The sequence below is a fragment of the Phascolarctos cinereus genome, unplaced genomic scaffold (genome assembly GCF_003287225.1).
Source record: "Phascolarctos cinereus isolate Bilbo 61053 unplaced genomic scaffold, phaCin_HiC Scaffold_7;HRSCAF=346, whole genome shotgun sequence".
Taxonomy (NCBI): domain Eukaryota; kingdom Metazoa; phylum Chordata; class Mammalia; order Diprotodontia; family Phascolarctidae; genus Phascolarctos; species Phascolarctos cinereus.
Window position 1 is genome coordinate 200150022 of NW_027556180.1, and position 26823 is coordinate 200176844.

At 37.8% G+C, this 26823-nt stretch overlaps 1 protein-coding gene and 1 pseudogene across 1 annotated transcript in view; both read right to left on the bottom strand.

The window, feature by feature from the left end:
* ZNF654 (zinc finger protein 654) overlaps positions 1–26823 on the bottom strand; it is a 101109-nt gene that overhangs the window by 45660 nt on the left and 28626 nt on the right. The window contains 1 exon segment of the mRNA XM_020974807.2: positions 13265–13410. Within this exon segment, the coding sequence (XP_020830466.1) occupies positions 13265–13410 (146 nt within the window).
* LOC110199826 (metaxin-2-like) lies at positions 1999–3558 on the bottom strand (annotated as a pseudogene).

Consider the following 26823-nt stretch of genomic DNA (forward strand, 5'->3'; position numbering starts at 1 on the left):
ATTTTTTATAGTAAACATATTGTGTACTATAGTAAATAATACATTAGCTAATAATTCTTAGCATTAAACAGACTTAATTAGCTTCATGGGTATATTCAGCTTACACTTTAAACCCCAGTATAGATTTCAAGGCTCAAGAGTCTATGTCTGGATCCACAAAACCTATTATAGTCCACAACTACCTATGGACTCTAGGTTCAGTTTCGTCTGAAGGTCTAGAAGACTTTCAAACTGCAGGGTAGGAGGGGAAGTATTTTGCATTATTAGGATATATAAATAAAAATGAAATTCTATTTAAAACTCCTAGATAGTCCCTCAATAGAAAGGGCCCTCAAACTGACATACTTGCTTATGATTAAAAAGACATAATGAATGTCATAAATGAGAAAACCTTCTATCACAAGTCATGCCTTACTAAATATTAGCTATTCATATGGGAATGATTAGGAAACAGCTAATAGTTCAATTGCAAAAATGTAGGGTGCCCACCAAAAATGTTTAGCACTTTCATGGAGAATGTCCAGTTTAGATATGAAATGAAAAAGGAATCCCCCTACTGAGGACCCCTAGGAACTTCTGCTTTCAAAGAAAATTATTCCTATTGGATCAAGTCTATTTTAGAATGCCAATATTCTTCCAGTGATGCTATATGGTAATGAATTATAAAATACCATAGACATAAAATAATTAGCCTCATGTCAAATAAAACACAATAGAGAAAGATAAATGGTGAATGTGATTATACTTATATCATCAGAGATGTTATATAGGAGAAATGATGTAGATATATCAAAGCAATGCATGACTGAAAAAGGAAGTAGACTAGTGGAGTTCCCTGCTCTGGGGGAAGTTTTCCTAAGATTCTGTCCTGGGCAAGTTAGGTTAGTTTCTCTTAAAAAGCAGTGAAACTGTTGTTGAAATTTGATCCACTGAAGGGACCAAATTTTTCTTTTCATTCAGGGTCTAACTTAAGTACCACTTTGTTCATAAAGTCTTCCCTAAATCCCTAATACCCCTTCCTTCCCTTTAAAGTGATTTATCTTTGCTATAATTTTCTTACAGCATTGTCTGAATTTCTAGTATCATATTCTGCCTTTTATCAAACTTTCTTATTAAACTTATTTGCCTATATGGATTCCCTCCGATTTCGGATTTACAAGCTCCCTGAATGCAGAGGTTATACTGTTTTTCATTTATGTTAACTATAGTACCTTGCACACACTAGGCACTTAACAAATGCTTGCTGAACTTGGATCAAAATAGACCTCAACAGGCTGGAACAATAGGCTGAAAATAAAAAGGAAAAATTTAACATAGATGAATGTAAAATCTAATACTTGGATTAAAAAAATATCACTTGGACAAATACAGAATGGGAGAGATTGGCTAAAAACCACCCACTTGAAAAAAAGGACCCTATGATCATAGTGGATTGCAGGGACAATTTGATGTAGCAGATTAAAAAGCTAATTATGGTCTTATGTTTTATTGGCAAAAGTATTACATTTATAATGACAGATGATAGTCCTGATGTATTCTTTTCTGGTCAAACCACATGAACAGTATTATGATCAGTTCTGGATGCCCTGAAGTAGGCAGTGTGATTAAGGTGAAGCACACCTGGCAATTTGTCCTACAACAGCAGATAATTCATCCGCCACCTACTCTACTATCTCTATGGATAGCAAACTCCTACTATCTCTTAATCTCTACCTGTAGGTACAAACTACCTCCACCTGCCATCCCCATTTTCCTCAAGTCTACTTCAATTTTGCTCACCCCTTCCACTGTGTCCTATGGAATTCCTATTACAAAATGAACAAACTTGCCCTCATTCTGGACCTTTTCCCCATACTCCTTCTGTTTATCTGCTCTCAGTGAAACCCAGCTTTCCTCAGACATCACTGTATCAGCGTTATCTGTACTTGCCCCTCCCCAACTCCAAATTTACACAGATCACGGTGGATGTTATATACCAGTCCCCAGGTCACTCTCCCTCAATCCAAAAAATACTCTGCTCACTGTCTCTCTTCCCCCACCCCCAACTCCTGTCATTATATTAAGGGGTCTTCAACATTTATGATGCTGCTTCCTCAACCATAACCTCACAATTCTTTAATCTCCTCACATCCTATGACTTTTTCTTTTTGGGTGAGGGAGGGGAACTTGTATCACTGTTAAAGCTTTATTTTTATGTGCACACATATTTCAAGGAAACAGATAATCTGGAATACAACAGAGTAATTCAGTATTGTTCAGTATGTACATTGTCTATAAAATACATAAAGGGTCTGTTATACAACTGGAGGTTTCTAAAAGTTGTGCTCATTTTTAAAATTCGACACTATTACAGTCATGAAGTTGAACCTAATTTAAGACTCAGACTTCTCTTTGAAGTAGCTAATCCAACAAGTCTCTCTAGGCCAACCTGAGGAGGATGCATCCTTTCCCATTTTCTCCAAAGCAGTTCTGTTCAATTCTTCTACAGAAAGCATGGAGGTTGCTGTAATTTTTCACCTTTTCAGACAGCTCGTCATTAGTCAACTGAGTGGTAAGGATTGTGAAGAGATGACCAAAGACCAGGGCATCAAGTTTGGTTGGGGGCTTATTGAAGAAATAAGATTATGTTCCTAGTTTTTGAGAAAGAGCTTGACAGCACTGGTCTACATCTTCTAAGACCTGATCCAGAGTCTTGTTACCCTATCCAATGGCTTTCATCTTGCGTTTGACTTCCCATTGTTTTTGATAAGCCAAGAGGTAGTTTAGAAGCCAAGGATAAGGAAATCCTTATTGAGAGTGAATGATCTCCCCTACTGTAGCTTCATCACACCACTGAAAATACAACTTCTTACACACAACCGCACAAAGTTATTATTTACTATACCTCCACTGTCAACAGCATATTATTGACTAATTCCATGTAGGCTTTCATTTCTGCTTTTTGGACTTCATTCAACTCATCACTAAGAGAATGGCCCTTGGCTTTTACAAATTGGACTACTGGACCAAATTCTGATACCACCTGATTTCCCACATGAATAAAAGGAGATGTGTATTCAGCATTTGCTCTACAAACTACTTTGATGGGGAGCTTGCATATTTGTAAAAAGGCCTGAACCGCAAGAGAAGAAGCATTATCAGAAAGCAAAATTTGTTCCCCTTTCAGCTGCTGATAAAGTACAGCATCTTCAGGCCAAGGCTCTGTAGCTGCGACCTGAGAGACCAACGTTTCAGCCACCAGGGTCATGCCAGCAGTGAGGCCTGGGTAGGCCTCGACTTGCTGTAGCTGCTCCTCTGCCTGCACCTATGGGCTGTCGCCTGAACCTGCTCCCAGGGCTGGAGGAGAAGAGCATGGCACTACCAGGATGCTCACTATCCCCTATTCTATGATTTTCATTCCACATCAGTCACAAATAGGGATGGTCAAACCTTAGATCTCACCATGACCCCATGTTCCACTTTGATGATCAATCTGGCATCACCCTTTTGATCATAGCCTCCTATCACTCTAACTCTCCCTGTGCTTAGCCCTATCGTTTGACCTTATTCCATCCTCCAACTCTCTTTCCCCTCTTTTAAAATAAAATTGTATTTTTTCCCATAACATGAAAAATAATTTTTAACATGATTTTTTTAAATTTAAATTCCAAATTATTTTCCCCCCTTCCTTCTCTCTTCCCTGAGATGGCAAGCAATTTGATATAGGTTATACATGTGCAATCATGCAAAACATATTTCCATATTGGTCATGTTGTGAAAAAACAGATCCAAAAAAAAAAAGTAAAGTGAAAAATAGTATGCTTCAATCTGCATTCAGAGTCTATCACCTCTTTACTTGGAGGCAGACAGCATTTTTTCATCAAGTCCTTTGGATTACTGCCTTGGACCACTGTATTGCTGAGACTAATCTCAGCAAAGTCATTCACACTTGATCATTGTACAATATTGCTGTTACTGTGTACAAAGTTCTCCTGGTTCTGTTCACTTCTTTCTGCACCAATTCACGTAAGTCCATATTTTTCTGAAAGCACCTTGCTTGTCATTTCTTGTAGCACAATGGTATTCAATTACAATCATATACCACCACTTGTTCAACTATTAGTCATTGATGGGCATCCCCTCCATTTCCAATTCTTTGCTACCACAAAAAGACATGCTGTAAGACCTGCTGTTTAAGTGTTTTTGTACAAATAGGTCCTTTTCCTTTTTTTTTTTTAAATCTCCTTGGGAACCTCCAATCCTTCTACTCTTTAGTATTTTCTTAGACAATTACCAAAAGCTCTGATTTCACTTCCTCCTTTCCCAATCTTACTTTGTAGCTAACCAATTCAATCAACTCCACATGTCTACTACTCAAATCCCTTGTCATTTCATTCTGTCACTACCTTCCCCCACAATTTGTCTACTGTGTTCTTATATATACTCTGTTGGATGGAACTGGTGGAAGTCACACAATCGTGCCGATAGAGTACACAACAAATTTATGTCGTCCAACTTTAACTGGGCCCTTATTGCAACACAGCAATTCTTTCACTCCTCTGTAATTGATTCCCTAGCTCACTCCCCATAGAGGCTATTCTAAATCTTTTCTCTCCTCAAGCTTTCTGACTTTTCCCTTACTCTTCCCTATTCAGCATAGGAGCTCACTTCTTATTTTACGAAAAAATTGAGGTCATTCATCTTCCCTCTCCATCTCAAAATCTTTTGACATCATCCCCCACTCTCTTTCCTTCCCTCCTCTCAGAGCTGTTCCTTTTTCTTGTCAAAGCCAACTTGTACATGTGCCCTTGGTTTTACTTCCTCTCATGTTGTTCACCAAATTGACCCCTTGATTTTTCTTGTCTCTAATCCTCAACCTCTGGTTCCTTCTACGCCCAAGCCTCCCCACCCCTTTCCTGAAAAGGCCTTCACTAGACCCTATCATCTCCTTAAACTATAGTTCTAGGTTTCTCTTCCCTTTCTTGGCCAAATTACTAGAAATAATTAGCTACACTTGTTGCTTCCAAACTTCCACTCTTTACTCCTCAACCCTTTGTAATTTGGCTTCATTCCTCAACTGAAACTGCTCTCTCTAAAGTTATCAGTGGTCTCTTAATGAAACTGATGGTGTTTTCTCACTCCTCATCCTGCTACACTTGACACTACTGACACCCTCTCCACCTGGACACTATCTCCTCCCTGAGTTTTCATGACATTGCTCTATCCTGATTCTCTTTCTACCTGACTGCCCCTTAATCTTCTTTGCTGGGTCATAATCTGTATTACTTCCTCTATGTATTGGTGTTCTCCATGGCCTGTCATGGGGCCTTTCTTCTTTTTCTTTACACCTTCTTTTTTGGTGACTTCATCAACTATCATGGGTTAATCTGTCATCTCTATTCAAACAACTTAATCTCTATTTACATTTATAGACCTAGTCTCTCCTCTATCCCTCAGTCCCACATCACCAACTATTGGATATTCCAAAATGCATGTGTTGAAGACATCTAAAACTCAACATGTCCATAAAAGAATTTATCATTTTCTCTTCAAAACCTACATCTCTTCCAAACTTCCCTACGTCTGTCAAAGGTATCACCATTCTTCTAGTCTCAGGTTCATAAGATGACCACTAATGCCTACCTTCACTCTACCTCACTCCATATATCTAATTAACTGTTAAAAATTAGCATTTCTATCTCTACAACATCTCTATCTTATTCATTCTCTTTATTCACACAACTACTACCATAGTGCAGATCTTTATTACTTCTTGCCTAGATTATTGCAATGGTCTCCTAATTGGTCACTCTACCTCAAATCTTTTCCCACTCTTACTATATATAGCTGCCAAAGCAATATTCCTTTCAGTAAGATCTGGCAATGTCACCCACCTGTTCAATAAATTCCAGTGACTTCCCACTGCATCTAGATTAAAACACGAATTCCCTGGCTTAGCTTTTATTTATTTACTTTTTTAGTTTGGAGACAATCAGAGTTACAAGATTTGCTGAGGGTCACATAGCTACCAAGTGTCTGAGGCCAAATTTGAACTCAGATCCTCCTGATTCCAGGAACAATGCTCTATCCACTGCACCACCTAGCTGCCCCCTCAGTTTAGCTTTTAAAGCTTTTCATAATTTCTATTCAACCTATCCCTTGCAGGTTTATCATATACTATTACCCTTCTTGTATTATACAGTCCAGTCAATCTAGCCTTCTCTCTGTTATTCACAAATAGCACTCCACCTCTCATCTCTAAGCCTTTGCACTGGCCATTTCTAGCTAAGGAATGTACTTATTTGCCCCCTCCTCATAGAATTCCTCTCTTCTTTTAAAATGTAAGTTCAGATATCATCCCTTTCCTGATTTCCCCCATCAAAGAAAACAAAAAAAGCTGTTAGTGCTCTGCCTCCCTACTTTGTATTTAACTATTGTGTGTTTATTTGTATTTATTCTATTAACACTTATTCAGTATATACTTATATGTGTTTGGCTTCTTCAAATTCCCAAGGAGAAGGGCCTGACTCATTTTCTGTATCCATTCTTTGTATCCCTTTGCACCTAGCACACAGTAAGTGCTTAACAAATGCTTGTTTGTTAATTAACTGGTTAAGGTCTCTCGACTGATAAAAGCCAGATAAAATGAAAGTCAGGAGGACAGGGTTCCATATCATATTAAACAAGAATCTGTTGAGGGCATTAGGGATATTTAGCATGGAGAAAACAAGTAAATACATTTCTTTATTGGCTGGAAGGGGCTGAGAGAGTATTGAAGAGGGCAGAAATAATTGCTACCTTCAAAATTTGAAGGACTGTTGGGTTTTTATAAGACCTTCTCTGCTTGGCCTCTGTGGACAGAACAAAGACCAATGTGAAGAAGCCACAGAGCAGATTTCAGTCAAACAAAAACCAAAAAATTGCATAATCATTAAAGCTATGCAAAAATGGAATGAACCACCTCAAAGAATAGTGAGTTCCTAGTCAGAAGTAATGTGGAAATGAGATGACCACTTGTTAAGAATGTTATAAAATGAGATTTTTTATTTAGGCAAGTAGCTGCAATCTCTGTGCTCCCTTCTGAATCTATAATTTTAAGATTTGATAAAATAATTCTACATGCAATAAACCTTATTAAATTTATCAATTCTATGCTTGAGAAATGGGTGTTATAAAAACTTTACAATTCAATAAAATATTTATTATTTATTTGGTATGATACATTGTGTTAAGATCTATGCCAAATTTTCAATAAGCTACTTTTTAGTAAGGACTTGTAATACTCTTTGCTCCTCATTGCCATTTCCAGGTTCTCCCTATCACAATCACTCAATAACCTTTTTTCCTTCAAGATTCACTCAATCCATATTTACCACTCACTCAAAACTTTGGTAGCTGCTGTCTCCCAAGCTCCAGAATATTCCCCTTCTTTTCCCAATGAGTTCGGTGCCTATTTCACAATCTTTTTCTCCTCCCCAACTCCTGCCCTCCTAGTTATGGGACATACTTATTGATACTTCTTAAAACACCCTAATTTCCTAGTGCAAGTTAAATAATTTCCCATGACCTACTCCTCTACCTCATCTCAGTCACACACAAAAATGGTCATACCCTTGGATCAGCCATCACCCACAAATACACTACTATCATGTTATGAACTCTTTAATTGCCTTATCTGATCACAATCTATCGTCTTTCTACTTCTTCTGCCTTCCAACTCCTGCACTAGCTATACTAACAGCTGACCCTTAGCCAGTACAATAGCTGATTCCTTGGTGAACCACTTCAACTCTGCATTGTCCTGTTCTGGAAATCCCTTGTCTCCTCTTTATCCTATCACTGATCTTGCCCTGGAAAGCCTCAGCCCTCAATCATGTTAATCAAAAACAATATCACAAGTCCAAAAGCCTACTGCTGCCACTGCTTCCTGTTACTCAAAAACAATATCACAAGTGCATGAGACATTGTGTTGCAACTAGATATACTACAAGAAAAATGAACATGCATGTGGAAACCTAAGCAAGCACAAAGAGTTCAAGATCCAAATAGAAGTTTGCATATTTGTGAAACTGTGACAAAAAGGAGGAGAAACAGAAAATCTCCACTTACATGGAGTGGCAGAGGAGGAGAAATCAGCATTCTTTTCCCTTGGGAACTGCTGGACCATGGTTACACTGGTCTGCTTATCTAACAAGGTTCTCAGACGCTCAAGCAGTTTCCCAGTCTAGTAACACACTGACTGGTGCCTGTCTTGACTCCCAAGGAAAAACATGAAGTCCAGCTTGGGATACAAACAACAAATTATGTCAGCTATGGCTGGGTGTTGTAGGGGTGGGGGTGCCTTGGTCCTTGAAACGTTCAGGACCTCTTGCATATTCTGAGTCTCGTGTTTCTGGAAAAGACAGCAATCCATAAAGACAAGCTCAGGGGACCCCATTAACAATCACTCCCAATTCCTGCTGCTTTCACTCCTACACGTGAGGCAGAACAAATTTGGAGAAAATCCTGAAACTGGGCTGACTGGATCCACCACAAATTTATGTCACATGACCTGCATGATACTGACTGTGGTTCCATGATATTTAAATTGCTTCTTTCTGGCTGCTTGCAGTATTTTCTCTTTGACCTGGTAATTTAGAAATTTGGCTACTATATTCCTTGGCATTTTCAATTTGGGATCTCTTTCAGGAAGTGATAAGTGAATTCTTCAATAACTATTTTACCCTCTGGTTCTAGGACCTCAGAGCAGTTTTCCTTGACAATTTCCTGAAAGATGCTATCCAGGCTCTTTTTTTATCGTGGTTTTCAGGTAGACCAATAATTTTTAAATTGTCTCTCCTGGATCTATTTTCCAGGTCAGTTGTTTCACTGATGTGGTATTTTACGTTTTCTTCTATTTTTTCATTCTTTTGTTTCTGTTTGACTGACTCTGGATCTCTCATAGAGTTACTAGCTTCTACTTACCCAATTCTAATTTTTAACGAATTGTTTTTTCTATTAGATTTTGTACCTCCTTTTCCATTCAACCCATTTTACTTTTTAAGGAGTTCTCCTCAGTGACTTTTTGTTCTTCCTTTTTCATTTGGCCAATTGTATTTTAAGGACTTGTTTTCTATAGTCAATTTTTGTCCTATCTTTTCCAAGCTATTGACTCTCTCTTGCATACCTCTCATTTCTTTTCCCAATTTTTCTTCGACCTCTCTTGACTTTTAAAATATTTCTTGAGCTCTTCCAAGAAGGCTTTTTAGGCTTGAGACCAGTTCATATTCCCCTTTGAGATTTCAGATGTGTGTATATTGACAATGTTGTCATCTTTTGAATTTGTGCCTTGATCTTCCCTGTCCTCATAATAAGAATCTATGGTTACTGTCCATTCCTGCTTTTTGTTCATAATGTTTGTCAATTTACTGACTTTCAAAAAAAGCTGAGCTCTCCTGCTGGAGCACAGGGGGCAATGACCCAAGCTTCTCGTGCTGGGATCCCAGGACCTGGTCACTGGCTTTGTGTGCTAGGGTCTCTAGTGCTGGCAATTGGAGACTGTAAAGGTTCTGGAAGCTTACCTGGTGCTGGGCTGGGGTCAGCAACACTGGAGCTCTCAGGGTGGGGATGGGGAATCTGGCCTCTGGTGGATGCCTGCTCAGCTTGGCTTTGTTTGGCTCCTGCTAACCCAGGACTTACATTTGAATGTTTGGCTGCTGGAAGATGTCTACCAGCCTGGAGCTTTGCCTCCGGGAGTTCTGCTTCCTAGAGTTGTGCTGAGGCACAGGGAGATTTGGCTGCTGGAGCACAGCAGAGCAGGTGGTGATTTTTCAAGCTAATGTCTCCTGGTGCCCCTGCCTGTACTTAAGCACTCAGGGAGTCCTAGAGTTGGCGCTTGCCTGCTCCACCTGGGGCTCAGGATCTCCCCCTCATGTGTTGAGGGGACACCTCCTGTTGTGTACTGCTCCCCCTCCTCCAGAGTGAGAAGGGCCTTTCCTGTCAATCTCCCAAGATTCTGGGGTATAAGACTGCTGCACCTCTTCTTTCTGCTGGTTCAGCTGTTCTAGGGGTTTTCCTGGGGCAATATTTTCTGGGCTTTCAGAGGTCAATAAAGGAGAGTGAGAGTGACTTATTTCTTACTCCTCCATCTTGGCTCCCGGAAGCAGAACTGCTTGAACTATTACTAACTGCCTGGTCTCCCTGCCTCAAGTCTCTCAACTAATCTAACTTTCACTCAGCTATGAAAGTGATCTTCCTAAAGTACAAGAATGACTATGTCATTCACTATTCACTCATACTCCCACTTAAACTCCAGTGTATCTCTATTATTTTCATTATTAAATATACTGTCTCAAGGAGGAGCGGACAAAGGGAGGAAGGAGGGAGAGATACAATTTGGAACTCAAAACTTAAAAAAAAAGTTGTAAAAATTGTTTCTAACACGTAACTGGGAAAAAAATAAAATATTATTTTTTTAAAAATCATTAAATATAAAATCCAGTTTGGTGTTCAAAACCCTGTGAAACATGACCCCTCCCTATCTTTACAGTCTTCTTATACCTTACACCCCACCATATACTTCGTGATCCAATGACACTGGTATTCTTCATATTCCTTGAACAAGGTACTTTATCTCGCAACTCTGATCATCTTCCCTGGCTATACTCTATGCTTGGAATATGCTCCCTTCTCATCTCTACCTTCTGGCTTCCCTGGCTAAAACCTCACCTTCCACAGGAAATCTTTTCCAAACCTTCTTAATTCTAACGCTTTCCCTTCTTGCATTATTTCCAATTTATCCTTGTTTTCTTATACTTTATTTGCACAACTGATTGCATATTATTCCTCCACCCTCAGCCAGTGCTATCTTTTTTCCTTTCTTGGCATCCTCAATGTTTAGATTAGCACAGTTCTGGGCACATACTAGATTTAAATAAATGAATATTGCCTGACTGGCTGATACAGTTCTGGCTCTCATGAAGCTTAGAAGTTTGATATTAGGAAATATTATACAGAGTGTGAAAGGACCGTGTCCTTACTCAGAGGTGAAGTAACTTTTCCAAGGCAGACAGTATGTAGTGTGGCCACAACTCAAGGTCAGGACCTCCGATTCCAAGTCCAGATGCAACATAAATAATTATAATACAAATAACATATGTGTACAAATGAGTAGAAAATATAGCGCTATGTGAGATCAGTTATAACTAACTTGGAAACGGAAAGAAGAAATTAGGGAAGGTTTCCTATCAGGGTGGCATTTGACTAGGGTTTTTAAAAGACAGAAGTAGGGGGTCAAAATGTTCCAGGCACAGGCAATAGGGTAAGCAAAGGTACAGAGGCCAGTCCAAAGATTTCCTTAATCCATGTTCAAAACTGTTACAAAGCTTAACATTATCATAATAGAAATAGATAATTTCTTTGGGAAGGGCTTGATTTGAATCAATTACATGGATAATACAATGGCAAAAATGATACTTCAATAAAGAAAAGGGTATTTAGCTTTAAAGCTAGACTACCCAAAACACTGCTCCATTATTTTTCTATAATTAAGTATGCACCTAAAACTTATCCTAAACTTCCTGTAGCAGAAATAATCAAAATTCCAAACAGATTATACAAATTTAGGGGAAAAAATATACCATAAGCTACTAAAAATAATATTTTCACCTGCTTCTTCACATTTATTGGCACCATTCCACTTTGGCCGGGAAACCTTGAATAAGGTTGATTTCTATTTAACACATACCACCCAGTTAATTCTAAGGAATAGGAAAGGGCAAGAAATAAATTCTATTCTATAAAAATAGCTGTTGATATATTTTTTTTAAGTAACCCAGTATTAAGAGAATTTTCATGTGAGTAAAGGCCAAAGATCATGTGTTAGAATATGGCTGATAAAAGGCAGACAAAGAAATAAAAATACACAAAACTTCACAGGTTAAAGCCAAACTAAAGGGTTCAACCAAGACTAGTATTTATTTCTTATAAGCCATCTACTAAAACAAAAAACAAAAAATAAAAACAAACTACTTTCTTTTTTGAAAAAATTCACTGAATAATTTGACAGTGTTTTAGTAGTCCATAAACTATAAACATTTAGAAATGTTCATTCCTAGGCACTACATAAAGTAGGTTGCTGCATCATAAAAGTATAATTTCAAAATAAGGTAATAGTACTAATTCTCCATTTTCTCAACTTGTTAACTAGTATGATTTGTTGTTGTTTAGTCATTTCAGCAGTGACCCCTTTTGGGGTTTTTTCTTTTCTAGCCCATTTTACAGGTGAGGAAACTGAGGCAAACAGGATCACAAAGTTAGTAAATTTCTGAGGCTGCATTTGAACTCAGGTCTTCCTGACTCCAACACTATTCACTGTGCCACCTAGCTACCCCTCTAACTTGTTAAAAATAATTATTTTAGCACATACCACGATCTGTACTCTATGCCAAGCTCAGTGTTAAATTGGTTCATGGTGTTTAAAAAATTCTCTTTTAAGAAAAAAACCCAAATTACATAGCATTACAAAATTATCATATGTACATGCACTTTAATATATTTATAAAGACATACACAGAAACATATGTATATATGCTTTTATATACTCACACCATTATAAGAATTCTTTAACCTGGGATTTTACTGACCACCTTGTGGCCCAGTACTATGTTCCTTAAAAGATTATTTTAATAACTACAACACCCTGGATTATTTAATTCCAGTAACTTCTTTAGTTGAAGGAAAAATAACAACAATTAAAATAACAACAACTAGCACTTACATAGTGCTTTAAGATTTTCAAAATGCTTTACATGTGTTATCTCATTAGTTCATCCCCATTTTAGAGATGAAGATACTAAGAAATATAGTTATTGCTCAGTCACATGGCTAGTAAATGCCTGAGGCATAATTCTGACACATGACTGTCTGACTCAAAATTCAGTACTCTATCTACTAAACCCCTGCAAATCTAATTTAAGTTGCGCTATAATATAAACATGGAAAAATAATAATAGCTAACATTTATAAAGTGCTTACAATGTGCCAGGCTCTATACTAAAGCACTATACAATTATTACCTCATTTGATCCTTATGTATCTTACAATGCCAATTTAATACTAGAACTGCACACAAAATTATAAAGAATATTTAAAATAAGAGTTCATAAAAAATTTTTTAAATTGCCCTTTTTTTGGTAGACTGGAGGAGAGATTCCTTCCTTAGGAAAGGAAAAAACTAGAAACCAATATATATGGATAATACAACAACAAAGGCAACATTTTAATAAGGAAAGAAAGTAATACTTACAAAGCTAGGCTACTCAAAACATATTGTACGTGCTCACATTCAGTTGGGAATGATACACTGGCCGTTGTAAAACAACAAAGTGCTGTCTGAAGAACTTGAAGCTGTGGCAAAGGAACCTGCCATCTTCCAGCATAATCTTCAACCACCTACAATAGGGAAGTGATTCAAAAAGTCATTAGATTTTAATATATAAAAAAAAGTGACAATCTCTCAAGAAATTCTTTCTAATTAGTTTCATGTAGCATACAAACAAGACATTCAAATGAGAAAGGAGAGGTCTAGAATGCATATCTCACCCCTAGATCCTGCTCAGTCCCCAATTTTAACAGCCACCTCTCCTATTGCTAAGTTGCAGGAAAGGCAGCTAAAGTAGATACAGAAATCAACTAGATCAGAGGTTCTTTGTGAGGTCTGTGAACAGGTTTTAATAATTAATAATTGCATTTTAATGTAACTACTTTCCTTCATAATTCTATGTATTTTATTTTATGCACTTAAAAATATTATTCTGACTATGCCCAAAGGGCTATAAAAATGTGCATACCCTTTGATCCAGCAACAGCACTTCTAGGGCTATATCCCAAAGAGATCATACAAATGGGAAAAGGACCCACATGTACAAAAATATTTATAGCAGCTCTTTGTGTGATGGCAAAGAACTGGAAATTGAGAGGATGCCCATCAATTGGAGAATGGCTGAACAAGCTGTGGTATATGAATGTAATGGAATAGTATTGTGCTATAAGAAATGAACGAGCTGACTTCAGAAAAACCTGGAAAGACTTGTATGGTCTGATGCTGAGTGAAGTGAGCACAACCAAGAAACCACTGTACACAATAACAGCCACACTGTGCGATGACTAATATTGATAAACTTGATCCTTCCCAGCAATACAAGGATCTAAGACATCTCCAAAGGCCTTGTGATGGAAAATGCTATCCACATCCAAAGAACGAACTATGGAATTTGAATGCAGATCGAAGCACACTATTTGCTGTTTTTTTTTTCTCTTCTTTTGAGTTTTGTTGCCTCTTTCTGGTGGTTCCTCCTATTGTTTCTAATTCTTACTTACAACATCACTAATGTGAAAATATGTTTAATAGGAGTGTATTTTATAATGGAATACTATTGTGCTATAAGAAATGATGAATAGGCTGACTTCAGAAAAACCTGGAAAGACTTATATGGTGTGATGCTGAGTGAAGTGAGCAGAACCAAGAGGACACTTTGTACACAATAACAGCCACATTGTGCAATGACTAAGATTGTTAAACTGAACCCTTCTCAGCATCACGAGGATCTAAGACATCTCCAGAGGCCTCGGGATGGAAAATGCTGTCCACATCCAAAGAAAGAACTATGGAAATTGAATCACTATCCCTTATTTTTACCTTTTGTTGAGTTTTGTTTCATCTTTCTGATGGTTCCTCCTATTCGTTTTAATTTTTACTTATAACTTCATTAATGTGAAAATATGTTTAATGGGAATGTAAATGTAAAGCCTATATCAGATTGTGCGCCGTCTTGGGGAGGGCGGGGGAGAAAAATTTTCAACTCAAAAGCATATGGAAGTGATTTTTGACAAATCAAAATTAATAAAATTTAAAAAAAAAAGTAAAAAAAAAAAGATATAGGCTATTTGTATAGCCTATATCAGATTGTGCACCATCTTGAGGAGGGTGGTGGGGAGGAAGGGGGAGAAAAATTTTAAACTCAAAAGCATATGGAAGTGATTGTTGATAAGTCAAAATAAATTAATTTTTAAAAATGCTCTTAAAAAAATATTGTTCTGAGAAGGGGCCATGGGCTTCACAAGCCTGCCAATGGGGTCCAAAACACACAAAAAAGGTTAATAAACCATGATCTATTTTAATTACCTCAGGGAATTACACAAAATCTCAGATATCATCCAGTCTAACACAAACTTGTAGAGAAATAAGTGGTCATCTACTTTTTTACTTGATGGGGATTTAAATCTGCAGCCCATTTCTACTTTTAAATAGTTCCAAATTAGTTTTTCCTTATATTAAGCTGAAACTAGCATCTCTGCAACTTCCACCTATTGCTTCTAGTCCTCTAGGACCAACCAGTAAAAATGAATCTTCTACATGATAGCTTTTCAAATAAATTAAAAGAGCTATCATTTTTGTTTCCCAAGTCACTGGGACTTGAAGAAACACAAAGAAGATAGGTTTCCAAGGACTGAACACTGTACTCTACACATGATCTAGAGCGCAATGCTATAATAACTTCCCATTTTCTTGAACTCTTTTTTGACACCATTACTGTCTTCAGGCACCTTAAGTTGATATTAGCCTTTTTGGTTGCTGAATCACACTGGTGACTCACATTGAGCTTTCAGTACACTAAATCCCCCTGTACCTCTTTACAGAAATGATCTGGCAAAATCTCCTTAATCCTGAACTTGTGAAGCTGATTTTTAAAAAATATAATTTGAACTAACATTTATCTCTGTTAAATTTCCCCTTACCAGATGTGGCACAATGTCTTTTAACAGATGAAGAAACTGAGGCCAAGAAAGGTTAAGTGATATACCCAAGATCACGCAAGTAGTAACACAGCCAGAATATCAACCCATGTTTGTGTCAAATTGAATGTTCTTTCCACCACACAACTTTATAATAGAAATTAGAAGGCAAACGGAGTTGAGATTTAGTAGTTATTCATATACACTATTTATACATCATAATATATGATGATGAGAGACAATGTGGTACAGCAGATAGAAACAAGGTCTCAGAGTACAGATCTTGGTTCAAGTAAAACCCTTGATACATATTGACTATGTGATGACCAGCAAGTCACTTAACCTCACAGTAACCCAGATAAATGAAACTATAAATTGTTCCTTTATACACTGATGAAATCATATATTTGATTTTTTTTTTTAACATGGATTAAATCACGGCAAATGTAGTCTCAGTCATATGTTTGTGGGAAGCACATGGTACACTTAAGGCCAAACCGTGAAAGATCAATCAAATAAATTTTGAGAGCCACAATACCAGTCTGAGAAATAGCTTAAAATTTAAATTTAAATGTAGAATAAGTGAAGAGAATAACCAGCCACATCCTATTTCTAAAATCATAACAAAAGGAAATAAATCCAAAATGTTGAAAGAAGGAATTAATTTATGAGAAGCTATTTCCTAACTTTATAGGACAATTTCTATCTTTTACTTAAAGGTTACCAAACCTACTGGTAAAGAATTGGATCAAGCCTACCTACAAGGACAAGAAAACAGATATGACCATTTACAGAGATCCAAATTTATCCACAAAGGTCTGCTTCTCTGAGTAAATGTTAAGTTCTAAATAAATCATGTAACTTATTATCCAGGGGAGAGATGTTATATATCCGGAATTCATCTACACAGATGTAAAACAAAAGACTTGGGCTTTTTGGAGCAACTAACTATGTAAAGATAAACATAGCACTGCTTCTTCTACTCTTCCATTTATGGTAAAAGTGAAGGTAGTGTGGCACTGTGCATTGGGAAAAAAAGGTAAGGATTTCCCTAACCCTTTCTCTTCATACCCATAGTTCCTAGTCCCTGAACAAATTTCCTAAAGTGGCAAATTTCCTAAAGTATAATTCTGCATCACTCGCACCCACTACCTGTTGCATATTTTTAATTGTCAGATCTCTAAGATTGCTGGTTTCTGTTACAATTTCAGAAGGAAAACAAAGCAGACAGGTGAAAAACCTTTAAAAAACAAATATTTGAATATATAAGCATCTGGCAAGATCCAGTATTATTTGCTGGGTCAAAACAGAACAGTAAAATATTTGTTTCCTAGTGCAACTGATCAAGACATACAGTCACCTGTTGGGTCTAACGGATACAACTTCATTGTTCCTAACTCAAACTTGGTCAAATACTTTAAATTTCTAAATTATCACCATGAGGTCAATTTTTTTTTTAAAGCCTTGTGTTTCCTTCAGAATTAAAAACAACAACAACAAACCTACGTATCTACTTCCTCCCTCAAATCAGTCAAAATCCACCTGGCAAATGGGACATTATAAACGTAGCAGTATTAAGCAATGCAGTCCAAAATTAAATGACATTACTGAACTTATAAAAGGATGTATTTTTTAAAAGAACTTTCCCCCTTAAGAATTAAAAAACTAAAGTAATGCCAGAACGAATAGTTTATCTCCTCCCCCCCATCCCAAAATTTGGAAGACAGGAAAAATGGAATTAGAGGAAGTTTTTTCAGTACACTAAAAACACCAAGTTTTAAATTGTTAAAAAAAAATTTAAATTAAAAGTTATCTTGGAATTCCAATGCCACAAGTGTCTGAGGCATATAAAAGCTATATACCGTGTCAGGGTGTCCCCAAAGTTTTATTTCAGTTATAAGCTTTTGTAGCCTAAATACATAAACCCTAAAACATTTAATAGGTCTTAAGGTTCAATATGCTATAGCATATTGAGTTTGTACAAGTCATTCTTGATAGATTTAATGTGTTCTACAGATTTAAAAGATTTTTATTAGGTTTTGTGAATATAATTGTAATCAATAAATAACTGGCTCTAAAATGGAATTAAATTCCCAATTCTTAGTATTCCAGGTATGACGTAACTGATAAAAATTAATGTAATGTCAGCAGCTCTTGCACCGATATTTTTATTTTCACGAATTTTTATTTTTGCATATAAAACAAAAACTGGATCCTTAAAGGAGTTAATTCTAAGCATTTCATCAGACATAATACAGTGAATTCAGAATTTTATTTCAACCTACTACCCTGAGACAGCTGATTTGCTCAATTCTTTTCAAATTTCTATAGCAAAACAATCCAGAGCTTTCATCCAGAAAGTCAGTGCTAATTTTACAATTCAGTAATTTAGAACACCTCCTCTTCTAGAGTGTACTGAAATGAAAATAAAGCATGGGTAGAAATCAATTAGAACACAACCTTTCAAATGTGGGAGGTTTAAAAAAAAGGTATAGATAACAGTCCTCCATAAGTCACTCTCCAATAATGTCTTCAAATAATGCAGAAAATTAAGAATGAGGGAGCCAAGATGGCGGAGTGAAAGCAGTGATTTGCTTGAGCTCTCCCCCAAACCCCTCCAAATACCTATTAAAAATGGCTCTAAACAAATTTTAAGGCAGCAGAATCCACAAAAAGACAAGAGTAAAACAAATTTCCACCCCAAGACAACCTGGGGTGGTTGATCAAAAAGGTATATCGCAGTGAGCATGGAAAGCAGCACACTACAGTGTGGGCAAGCAGGCGGCAGCGAACCTGAAGCAGGCCTCAGAGGACTGAATCTCAGGCAGCTGTGGTGGTTTCCAGACTTCTCAACCCATGAACACCAAAGACAACCTAGAAGGTCACTGGGAAAAGTCTGTTTCTGTGGTGGTGAGAGAGGAGCATGGTGTCTCAGCTCTATTTGCCGAGGAAATTGGCCCCAGGGAGGTGGCTGCCTCCTGAGCTTCCGGCCCACAGACTGAGGGGGAATTCAGCAGCTGATCAGAGGTGGATTGCAGGTATCTCTTTGCCAGTGCTGAGGCAGGAATTTCTTGCTTTGCCCATGCTTGGATCTGGGTCACAGTTCTGGGTGGAGGTCCTGGGGTGAGGAGGAGCACTGGTATGGTGGAGCTTGCAGTGAAGAGGAAACCCTCCTCACAGTTCCACGACAGAAAGGAGTGCTTGCGGTCACTAATAGACCAGAGCACAGGTTAGGAAAAGAGTAAACACCTCGACCCTTATCATACCACCTTGGAAGAACTGAAAACTTACAGATCCCTAGAAGAATCTCTGAAAATAGCTGTACAAACCCCCAAAGCTTGGGACAGTACATTCTCCACATTGGAGCAGACTCTTACCTTAACAGTTTAAAGCTCAAGTAATTGGCCAGGATCATGAATAAGCAGTGCAAAAAGAGTCAGACTATGTTATCTTATTTTGGTGACAAAGAAGATCAAAACCACAACCAGAATAAGACAACAAAGTCAAAGCTCCTACATCCAAAGCCTCCAAGAAAAATATGAATCAGTCCCAGGCCTTGGAAGAACTCAAAAGGAATTTTGAGAAGCAAGTAAGAGAAGTGGAGGAAAAACTGGGAAGAGAAATGAGAGTGATGCAAGAAAATCATGAAAAACAAGTCAACAGCTTGCTAAAGGAGACCCAAAAAATACTGAAGAAAATAACACCTTAAAAAACAGCCTAACCCAAATGGCAAAAGAGGTCCAAAAAGCCAATGAGAAGAGAATGCCTAAAAAGCAAAATTGGCCAAATGGAAAAGGAAATCCAAAAGCTTACTGAAGAAAATACTTCCTTAAAAATTAGAATAGAGCAATTGGAAGCTAGTGACTTTATAAGAAATCAAGACACTGTAAAACAAATCCAAAAGAATGAAAAATTGGAAAAGAATGTGAAATAATCTCGCTGGAAAAACAACTGACCTGGAAAACAGATCCAGGAAGAGAATTTAAAAATTATTGGACTATCTGAAAGCCATGATCAAAAAAAGAGCCTAGACATCATCTTTCAAGAAATTATCAAGGAAAACTGCCCTGATATTTAGAACCAGAGGGCAAAATAGAAATTGAAAGAATCCAATCTCCTCCTGAAAGAGATCCCCAAAAACTCCTAGGAATATTGTAGCCAAATTCCAGAGTTCCCAGGTCAAGGAGAAAATATTACAAGCTGCCAGAAGAAACAATTCAAGTACTGTGGAAACACAATCAGGATAACACAAGATTTAGCAGCTTCTACATTAAAGGACCGCAGGGCATGGAATATAATATTCCAGAGGGCAAAGGAGATAGGATTACAAACAAGAATCACCTACCCAGCAAAACTGAGTATAATCCTTCAGGGGGAAAAATGGCCGTTCAGGGAAATAGAAGACTTTCAAGCATTCCTGATGAAAAGACCAGAGCTGAATAGAAAATTTGACTTTCAAATACAGGACTCAAGTGGAACATGAAGAGGTAAACAGGAAAGAGAAATCATAAGAGACTTATTAAGATTTAACTGTTTATTCCTGCATGGAAAGATGATATTTATAACTCATGAGACCTTTGTCAGTATCAGGGTAGTTGGAGGAAAAAAATTATATGTATGTATAGACTGAAAGATAGATAGAGGGCACAGGGTAAGTTGAAGATGAAGGGGTGATATCTGGAGAATAAAATTAAGGGGTGAGAGAGATTATACTAAGAAGAGAAAGGGAGAGGTTGAATGCAGTACATTATCTCGCACAAAACAGACAAGAAAAGGCTCTTACAGTGGAGGGGAAACAGGGAAAGGTGAGAGGAAATGAGGGAATCTTATTCTCATAGGATTTGGCTTAAGGAGGGAATAACACACACACACACTCAATTGGGTATGGAAATATGTCTTACCCTACAGGAAAATAGGGGGGAAGGGGACAAGAGAGCAGGGGGATGATACAGAGAAGGGCAGATTGGGAAAGGGGTAATCAGAAGCAAATACTTCTGAGGAGGGACAGGGTCAAAAGAAAGAACAGAATAAATGGGGGGGGCAGGATAGGATTAAGGGAAATAGAGTTAGTTTTTCACAACATGTCTACTAAGGAAGTGTTTTGCATAAGTGTACATGTAAAGCTGGTATTGAGTTGCTTGCCTTTTCAATGAAGGTGGGTGGGGTGCGAGGAAGGGAGAAAATTTGGAACCCAAAGTTTTAAAAAGACATGTTAAAAAAAATGTTTTCACATGCAACTGGGAAATAAGAAATGTAGGAAATGAGGTAGAGAAATTTATCCTGCCCTACAGGAAAATAGAAGGGGAAGGGGTAAGAGAAGGGGGTAGAGATAGAAGGGAGGGCAGATTAGGGTAAGGGGTATTCAGAATGCATGCCATCTTGAGGTGGGGGGAGGGGCGAGATGGGGTGAAAATTTGGAATTCAAAATCTTGTGGAAGTAAATGTTGAAAACTAAAAATAAATTTATATTAAAACTGTAAAAAAAAAAGGAAATTAAGAATGAGCACACAGAACATGCTCTGGAGAACAACTCATATAAGAAACATCATAAAGCAATTAACACCTTTGCAGTAGCTAAAATTAACACCATCATACTATCTTAAATGTTTAGTTCTACTCACATAGATACTGACTAATTTTGAAGAGTAATTGTATAATGAAGAAACAATGTAAAGTATTAACATTTGTTTATTTAACCTTGGTAATGACAATGTGGGAAACACAGAACCAGTAGTGTCAAACTCAATTAGAAACAGCCTTGTCTCCTGCTGCTGCTGAACATTCTATCCTCCACTATGTCTTGAAGTCTAAGTTAACGTTCATTGTTATTCATGACGTTATCTACCTATGTAACTTTCTGCCATCCCTTTTTCCTTTTCCCCCTTCAATGTCTCCCATGAACTCCATCTTCTCAGTATGTGGCCAAAGTATTTAAGCTTCAGCTTCAGGATTTGGCCTTCTAGTAATTGATTTAATTTCTTTAAGTACTGAATGTTTTGACCTTCTTGCTGTCCAAAGGAACTCTCAAAAGTCTTCTCTAGCACCACAATTTGAAATTATAATCCAACTCTCATACATTTGCTCCTGGAAAAATCACAGCTTTGACTTATATAGACATCTTTTGGCAAGGTTATGTCCCTGCTTTTTAGTATGCTGTCCACATTTGCCATAGCTTTCCTACCAAGGAGCAACTATCTTTTAATTTCATGGCTGTAGTTACTGTCTACAGTGATCTTTGAGCCCAAGCACACAAAATCTGGCATGGCTTCCATTTCTTCTCCCTTTATTTGCCAGGAAGTGATAGGACCAGTTGCCAAGATCTTAGTTTTTTTGATGTTAAGCTTCAGGCCAGCTTTTACGCTTTCCCCTTTTACCTTCAATAAGAGTCTTCTTCATTCTTTTTCCACTTTCTGCCATCAGAATGTTATCATCTGCATATCTGAAATTGTTGATATTTCTCCTGGCAACCTTAATTCTGACTTTTGATTATCCGCCCTAGCATTTCATATCTTATACTCTACATACAAGATGACAATAAACAGCCTTGCTGTACTCCTTTTCCATTCTTAAACCAACCACTCGTTCCATGTTCAGTTCTAACTGTTGCTTCTTGACCTGCATACAGGTTCCTCAGGAGACAAGTAAGAGAATTTGGTACTTCCATCTTTTTGAGGACTTGCCACATTTGTTGTGATCCACAAAGTCAAAGGCTTTAGTGTAGTCAGTGAAGCAGAAGTAGATGTTTTCCTTGAACTCTCTTGCTTTCTCCATAATCCAGTGAATTTTGGTAATTGACTTGGAAAATCACAAATTAACATTATCTATGTTGTATTGCATTTTTATTTTGTTAAATATTTCCCAATTACATTTTAATGTGGCTCCTGCCTCATTCTCCCAAGTGTGCAGTGATGTGACATCTCTGATGTCAGAATAAAGGAGTAAGTTCCATGAGAGAAGGAATTATTGGGGGTTTTTCCCACTTCCTTTGTATACCCAATATCTAGCCCAGCGCCTGTCACAGGGTAGGAACTTACTAGTATCTACTTGCAGAATAAGAAGCTGAAAATAAAACTTTTTATAAGACTACAAACTATTATAAGAATGGAAATAGCCACTTAAAATCAGGTATTATAATATATTGACTTATTATCAAGTAAGATTTTGACATGACTTGAAGCAATTTTTAATGTGAATTTACTCAGTGAGAAGAAAAAGGATTCTAATGAGCAGGCCTCAAGTATATTAAATTGCTCATCTAATGGATTTCTTTTTAAAGAAAAATAATTTCTATTGATTTTTTATCACACCATAATTTCTTAGTCTCTCCTCCCACATACCAAATTGTATTTTTAAAAGGCAGAAAAAGGAAAATTACTGTGTATAATAATTACAATTCATGTACCACAATTTATTTAGTCTTTCCCAAATCAATGGGCATCTATTTTATTTCTAATTCTTTGCTATCACAAAAAAAGGAAATCATGGGGTTGAGGAAGTTTCTTTGGTTTTTATGGCTATTGCTTTACACTGATAAAATTTACATAAGAAATGACAGACGATATAAAGATCTTTCCCTTATTCCCTCATCCCAGATTCCATTTGATAATATCAGGAGCTCAATTTGTCAGGTTGAATTTCTACTGTTTTCTGAACTTTATCTTTTCTTCTAATTTAGTACTGATTTTGACCTTTGACAAGTTGGTGGTCTAACTGCACATACTGATAAAGAACTCATATATCAGTAAATGGTCATTTCTATGTATTAAGATATAATTTATTTCATTTTTGTGGTGTTTAGAATACACAATATTCTACTGACTTCTGACTCCCCCTTTTTTTAACTGAAGAAAATACTTATATAGTCATGAGCCAATCTAGATCCTTAATGGCTGTTACCCACTGACTTCCAGACCATTCTCCTTCCTTGAAGGGTTCTCAGTTCAGTGCCTGGTTCACAGCATTTCTCCCCTCTCTTCTCCTGCCCTCACACTAAGGAACTTCAAATGCATATTGAAGTTTCCTTAAATATTCTCTCTAACTTCTAAGTTCTTTAGTCAACTCAATTCTCATAACTTACTTGTCTATTCTACCACAGCTCCACACAGTAATCATCATGCCCTTAATCACCAACCCTTAATAATGTCCTTATTCAAAACATATTTTATCTATCATAATCTTTTATCACACTACCTTTTCCTCTGTCTTATGAGCCCTTAACTGTTCTTCATCCTCACCACAACCTCCATTCTCTCTATCCCTCACTGTTCCTTCACAAATCATTACCCTACAACTGGCTATACTCCTATCTCTTCCCCATATCTACCCCTTGGTGAAGCAAACCAACTCTACACCATCCTCCCCTTGAATTCATTGCTCCCATTGTCTTGTTGCTAATCATACCTTGACAAACACCCGCCCTGGATGACACTCACCACGTGCCTCTTTCCTTTACTCCTACTCACATGCTGCAGAATGTAGGTGGAGGTAATTACAAAAGCAAGCTAACTGAATCTACTATAAATTTTTATTAGCTAATATCAACTGGGCCCTCTCTGCAGTTAAGACTACTCCTCCCTAACCAATTCACTCACTGTCCATCTTTCCACAGTGACTGTTCTAAAACTTCTTATCTTTCCTCATACCTGCAAAGCATCATTCCAGGCTGAGGGTAACTAATAGGTCACAAAATTGTCAGTGAATCGGGGGAAGTCTACTCCAAGCCTGTAAAGACTTCCCTAGCGGAATGGGTGGATGAGAACAATTTGTCCCAAAGGCCATGAAGAGCTTTCAGTGGACTAACTTTTATAGTTTGTTGATTAATCAACTAGACATTTCGGAGGGAGCCTCCCCCTCCACCTCGGTCCCTTTTCAGGTGGCTAAGATAAGGAACTGTACATACTTTTATTAGGTCCATAAAAGTTAATTCGATTCCAAATGACTGCTTGATGAGGATCTACAAGGAAAAGGATGATGTTTTTCAAAAGAAATAAGCATGATAGATTGAACTATCATTGAATCCTTCAATGTGACACACTGGGTAACTCAGGCCTAGGGTTAAGTCATATGGGATTTTAACTTTACTAATTTTTATCCTCTATCCCTTTGGCTGAGACTAGTCAAAAGCAGTTCACTTTTACCTTCATCCTTCCCTGGGTTACCTAAATTTTCCTTCATATTGCTTCATTCTTACATACACAGAACTAAAGAATGTTTTACTTCCTGAAAACATTGCTGTGGGGGCAAGCCAAGATGGCAGAGTAAAAGCAGTGACTTGCTTGACCTTTCCCCCAAACCCCTCCAAATACCTGCAAAAAATGGCTATAAACAAATTCTAGAGCAGCAGAACTCACAAAAAAGACAGACTGAAACAAATTTCCAGCCCAGACCTGGATGGTTGATCAGAAAGGTCTATCGCACAGGGCTGGGAGAGAAAACATGGTTCACTGTGGGCATGCAGGCAAAACAGGCCTCAGCAAGCCTCCAGCAGCTCTCAGAGGACTGAATCACAGTCAGCTGTGGCAGTTTCCAGACTTCTCAACCCACGAATGCCAAAGACAACTTAGAAGGTCAGTAGGAAAAGTCTGTGATCTCAGTGAGAAACAAGTACGGTCGTGGTCCCAGCCCCAGTCCCAGGGCAGCGACTGCTTTTGGAGCTTCCAGCCCACAGACTGATGAGAATCAAGTGGCTGATCAGAAGGGGATGGCAGGGATCTCTTTGCCAGTGCTGAGGCAGGAATCTCTTGCTTTGCCTGTGCTTGGATCTGGGGTCACAGTCCTGGGTGGAGATCCTGGAGTGAGAAGGAATGCTGCTGTGGTGGAGCCTGGTGGTGGTGGTGAAGAGGGAAACCTCCTCACAGTTCCATGGCAGAAAACAGTGCTTGTGGTCCACTCATAGACCAGAGCACAGGCCAGGAAAGGAGTAAACACCTCACCCTTGATCATACCACCATGGAAGAACTGAAAATTTACAGATCCCTAGAAGTATCTCTGAAAACAACTGAACAAAACCCCTGAAGCTTGGGATGGTACATCGTCCACACTGGAAGCAGAGCCCTACCTTAACAAAGAGCTTAAATTCAAGTAATTGACTGGGAACATGAACAAACAGCTCAAAAAAAGTCAGACCAGGGGCAGCTAGGTGGCGCAGTGTATAGAGCACCGGCCCTGAAGTCAGGAGTACCTGATTTCAAATCCGGCCTCAGACACATAACACTTACTAGCTGTGTGACCCTGGGCAAGGCACTTAACCCCATTGCCTAGCAAAAAAAAAAAAAAGTCAGACCACAGATTTTCACTGTGGTGACAAAGATCAAAACATACAACCAGAAAAAGACAAAAAAGTCAAAGCTCCTACATCCAAAGCCTCCAAGAAAAATATGAATCCATCTCAGGCCATGGAAGAGCTCAAAAAGGATTTTGAGAAGCAAATAAGAGAAGTAGAGGAAAAACTGGGGAGAGAAATGAGAGTGATGGAAAAAAATTAGGGAAACTAGTCAACAGCTTGCTAAAAGAGACCCCCAAAAAAACACTGAAGAAAATAACACCTTAAAAAAATAGCCTAACCCAAATGGTAAAAGAGGTCCAAAAAGCCAATGAGAAGAAGAATGTCTTAAAAAGCAAAACTGGCCAAATGGAAAAGGAAGCCCAAAAGCTCACTGAAGAAAATACCTCCTTAAAAATTAGAATGGAGCAATTGGCAGCTAGTGACTTTATGAAAAACCAAGATATTGTAAAACAAAACCAAAAGAATGAAAAAATAGAAGACAATGTGAAATATCTCATTGGAAAAACAACTGACCTGGAAAATAGACCCAGGAGAGAGAACTTAAAAATGATTGGACTATCTGAAAGCCACGATCAAAAAAAGAGCCTAGACATCATCTTTCAAGAAATTATCAAGGAAAACTGTCCTCTAGAACCAGATGGGAAAACAGAAATGGAAATCCACTGATCACCTCCTGAAAGAGATCCCCAAAGGAAAACTCCTAGGAATACTGCAGCCAAATTCCAGAATTTCCAGGTCAAAGAGAAAATACTGCAAGCAGCCAGAAGGAAACAATTCAAGTACTG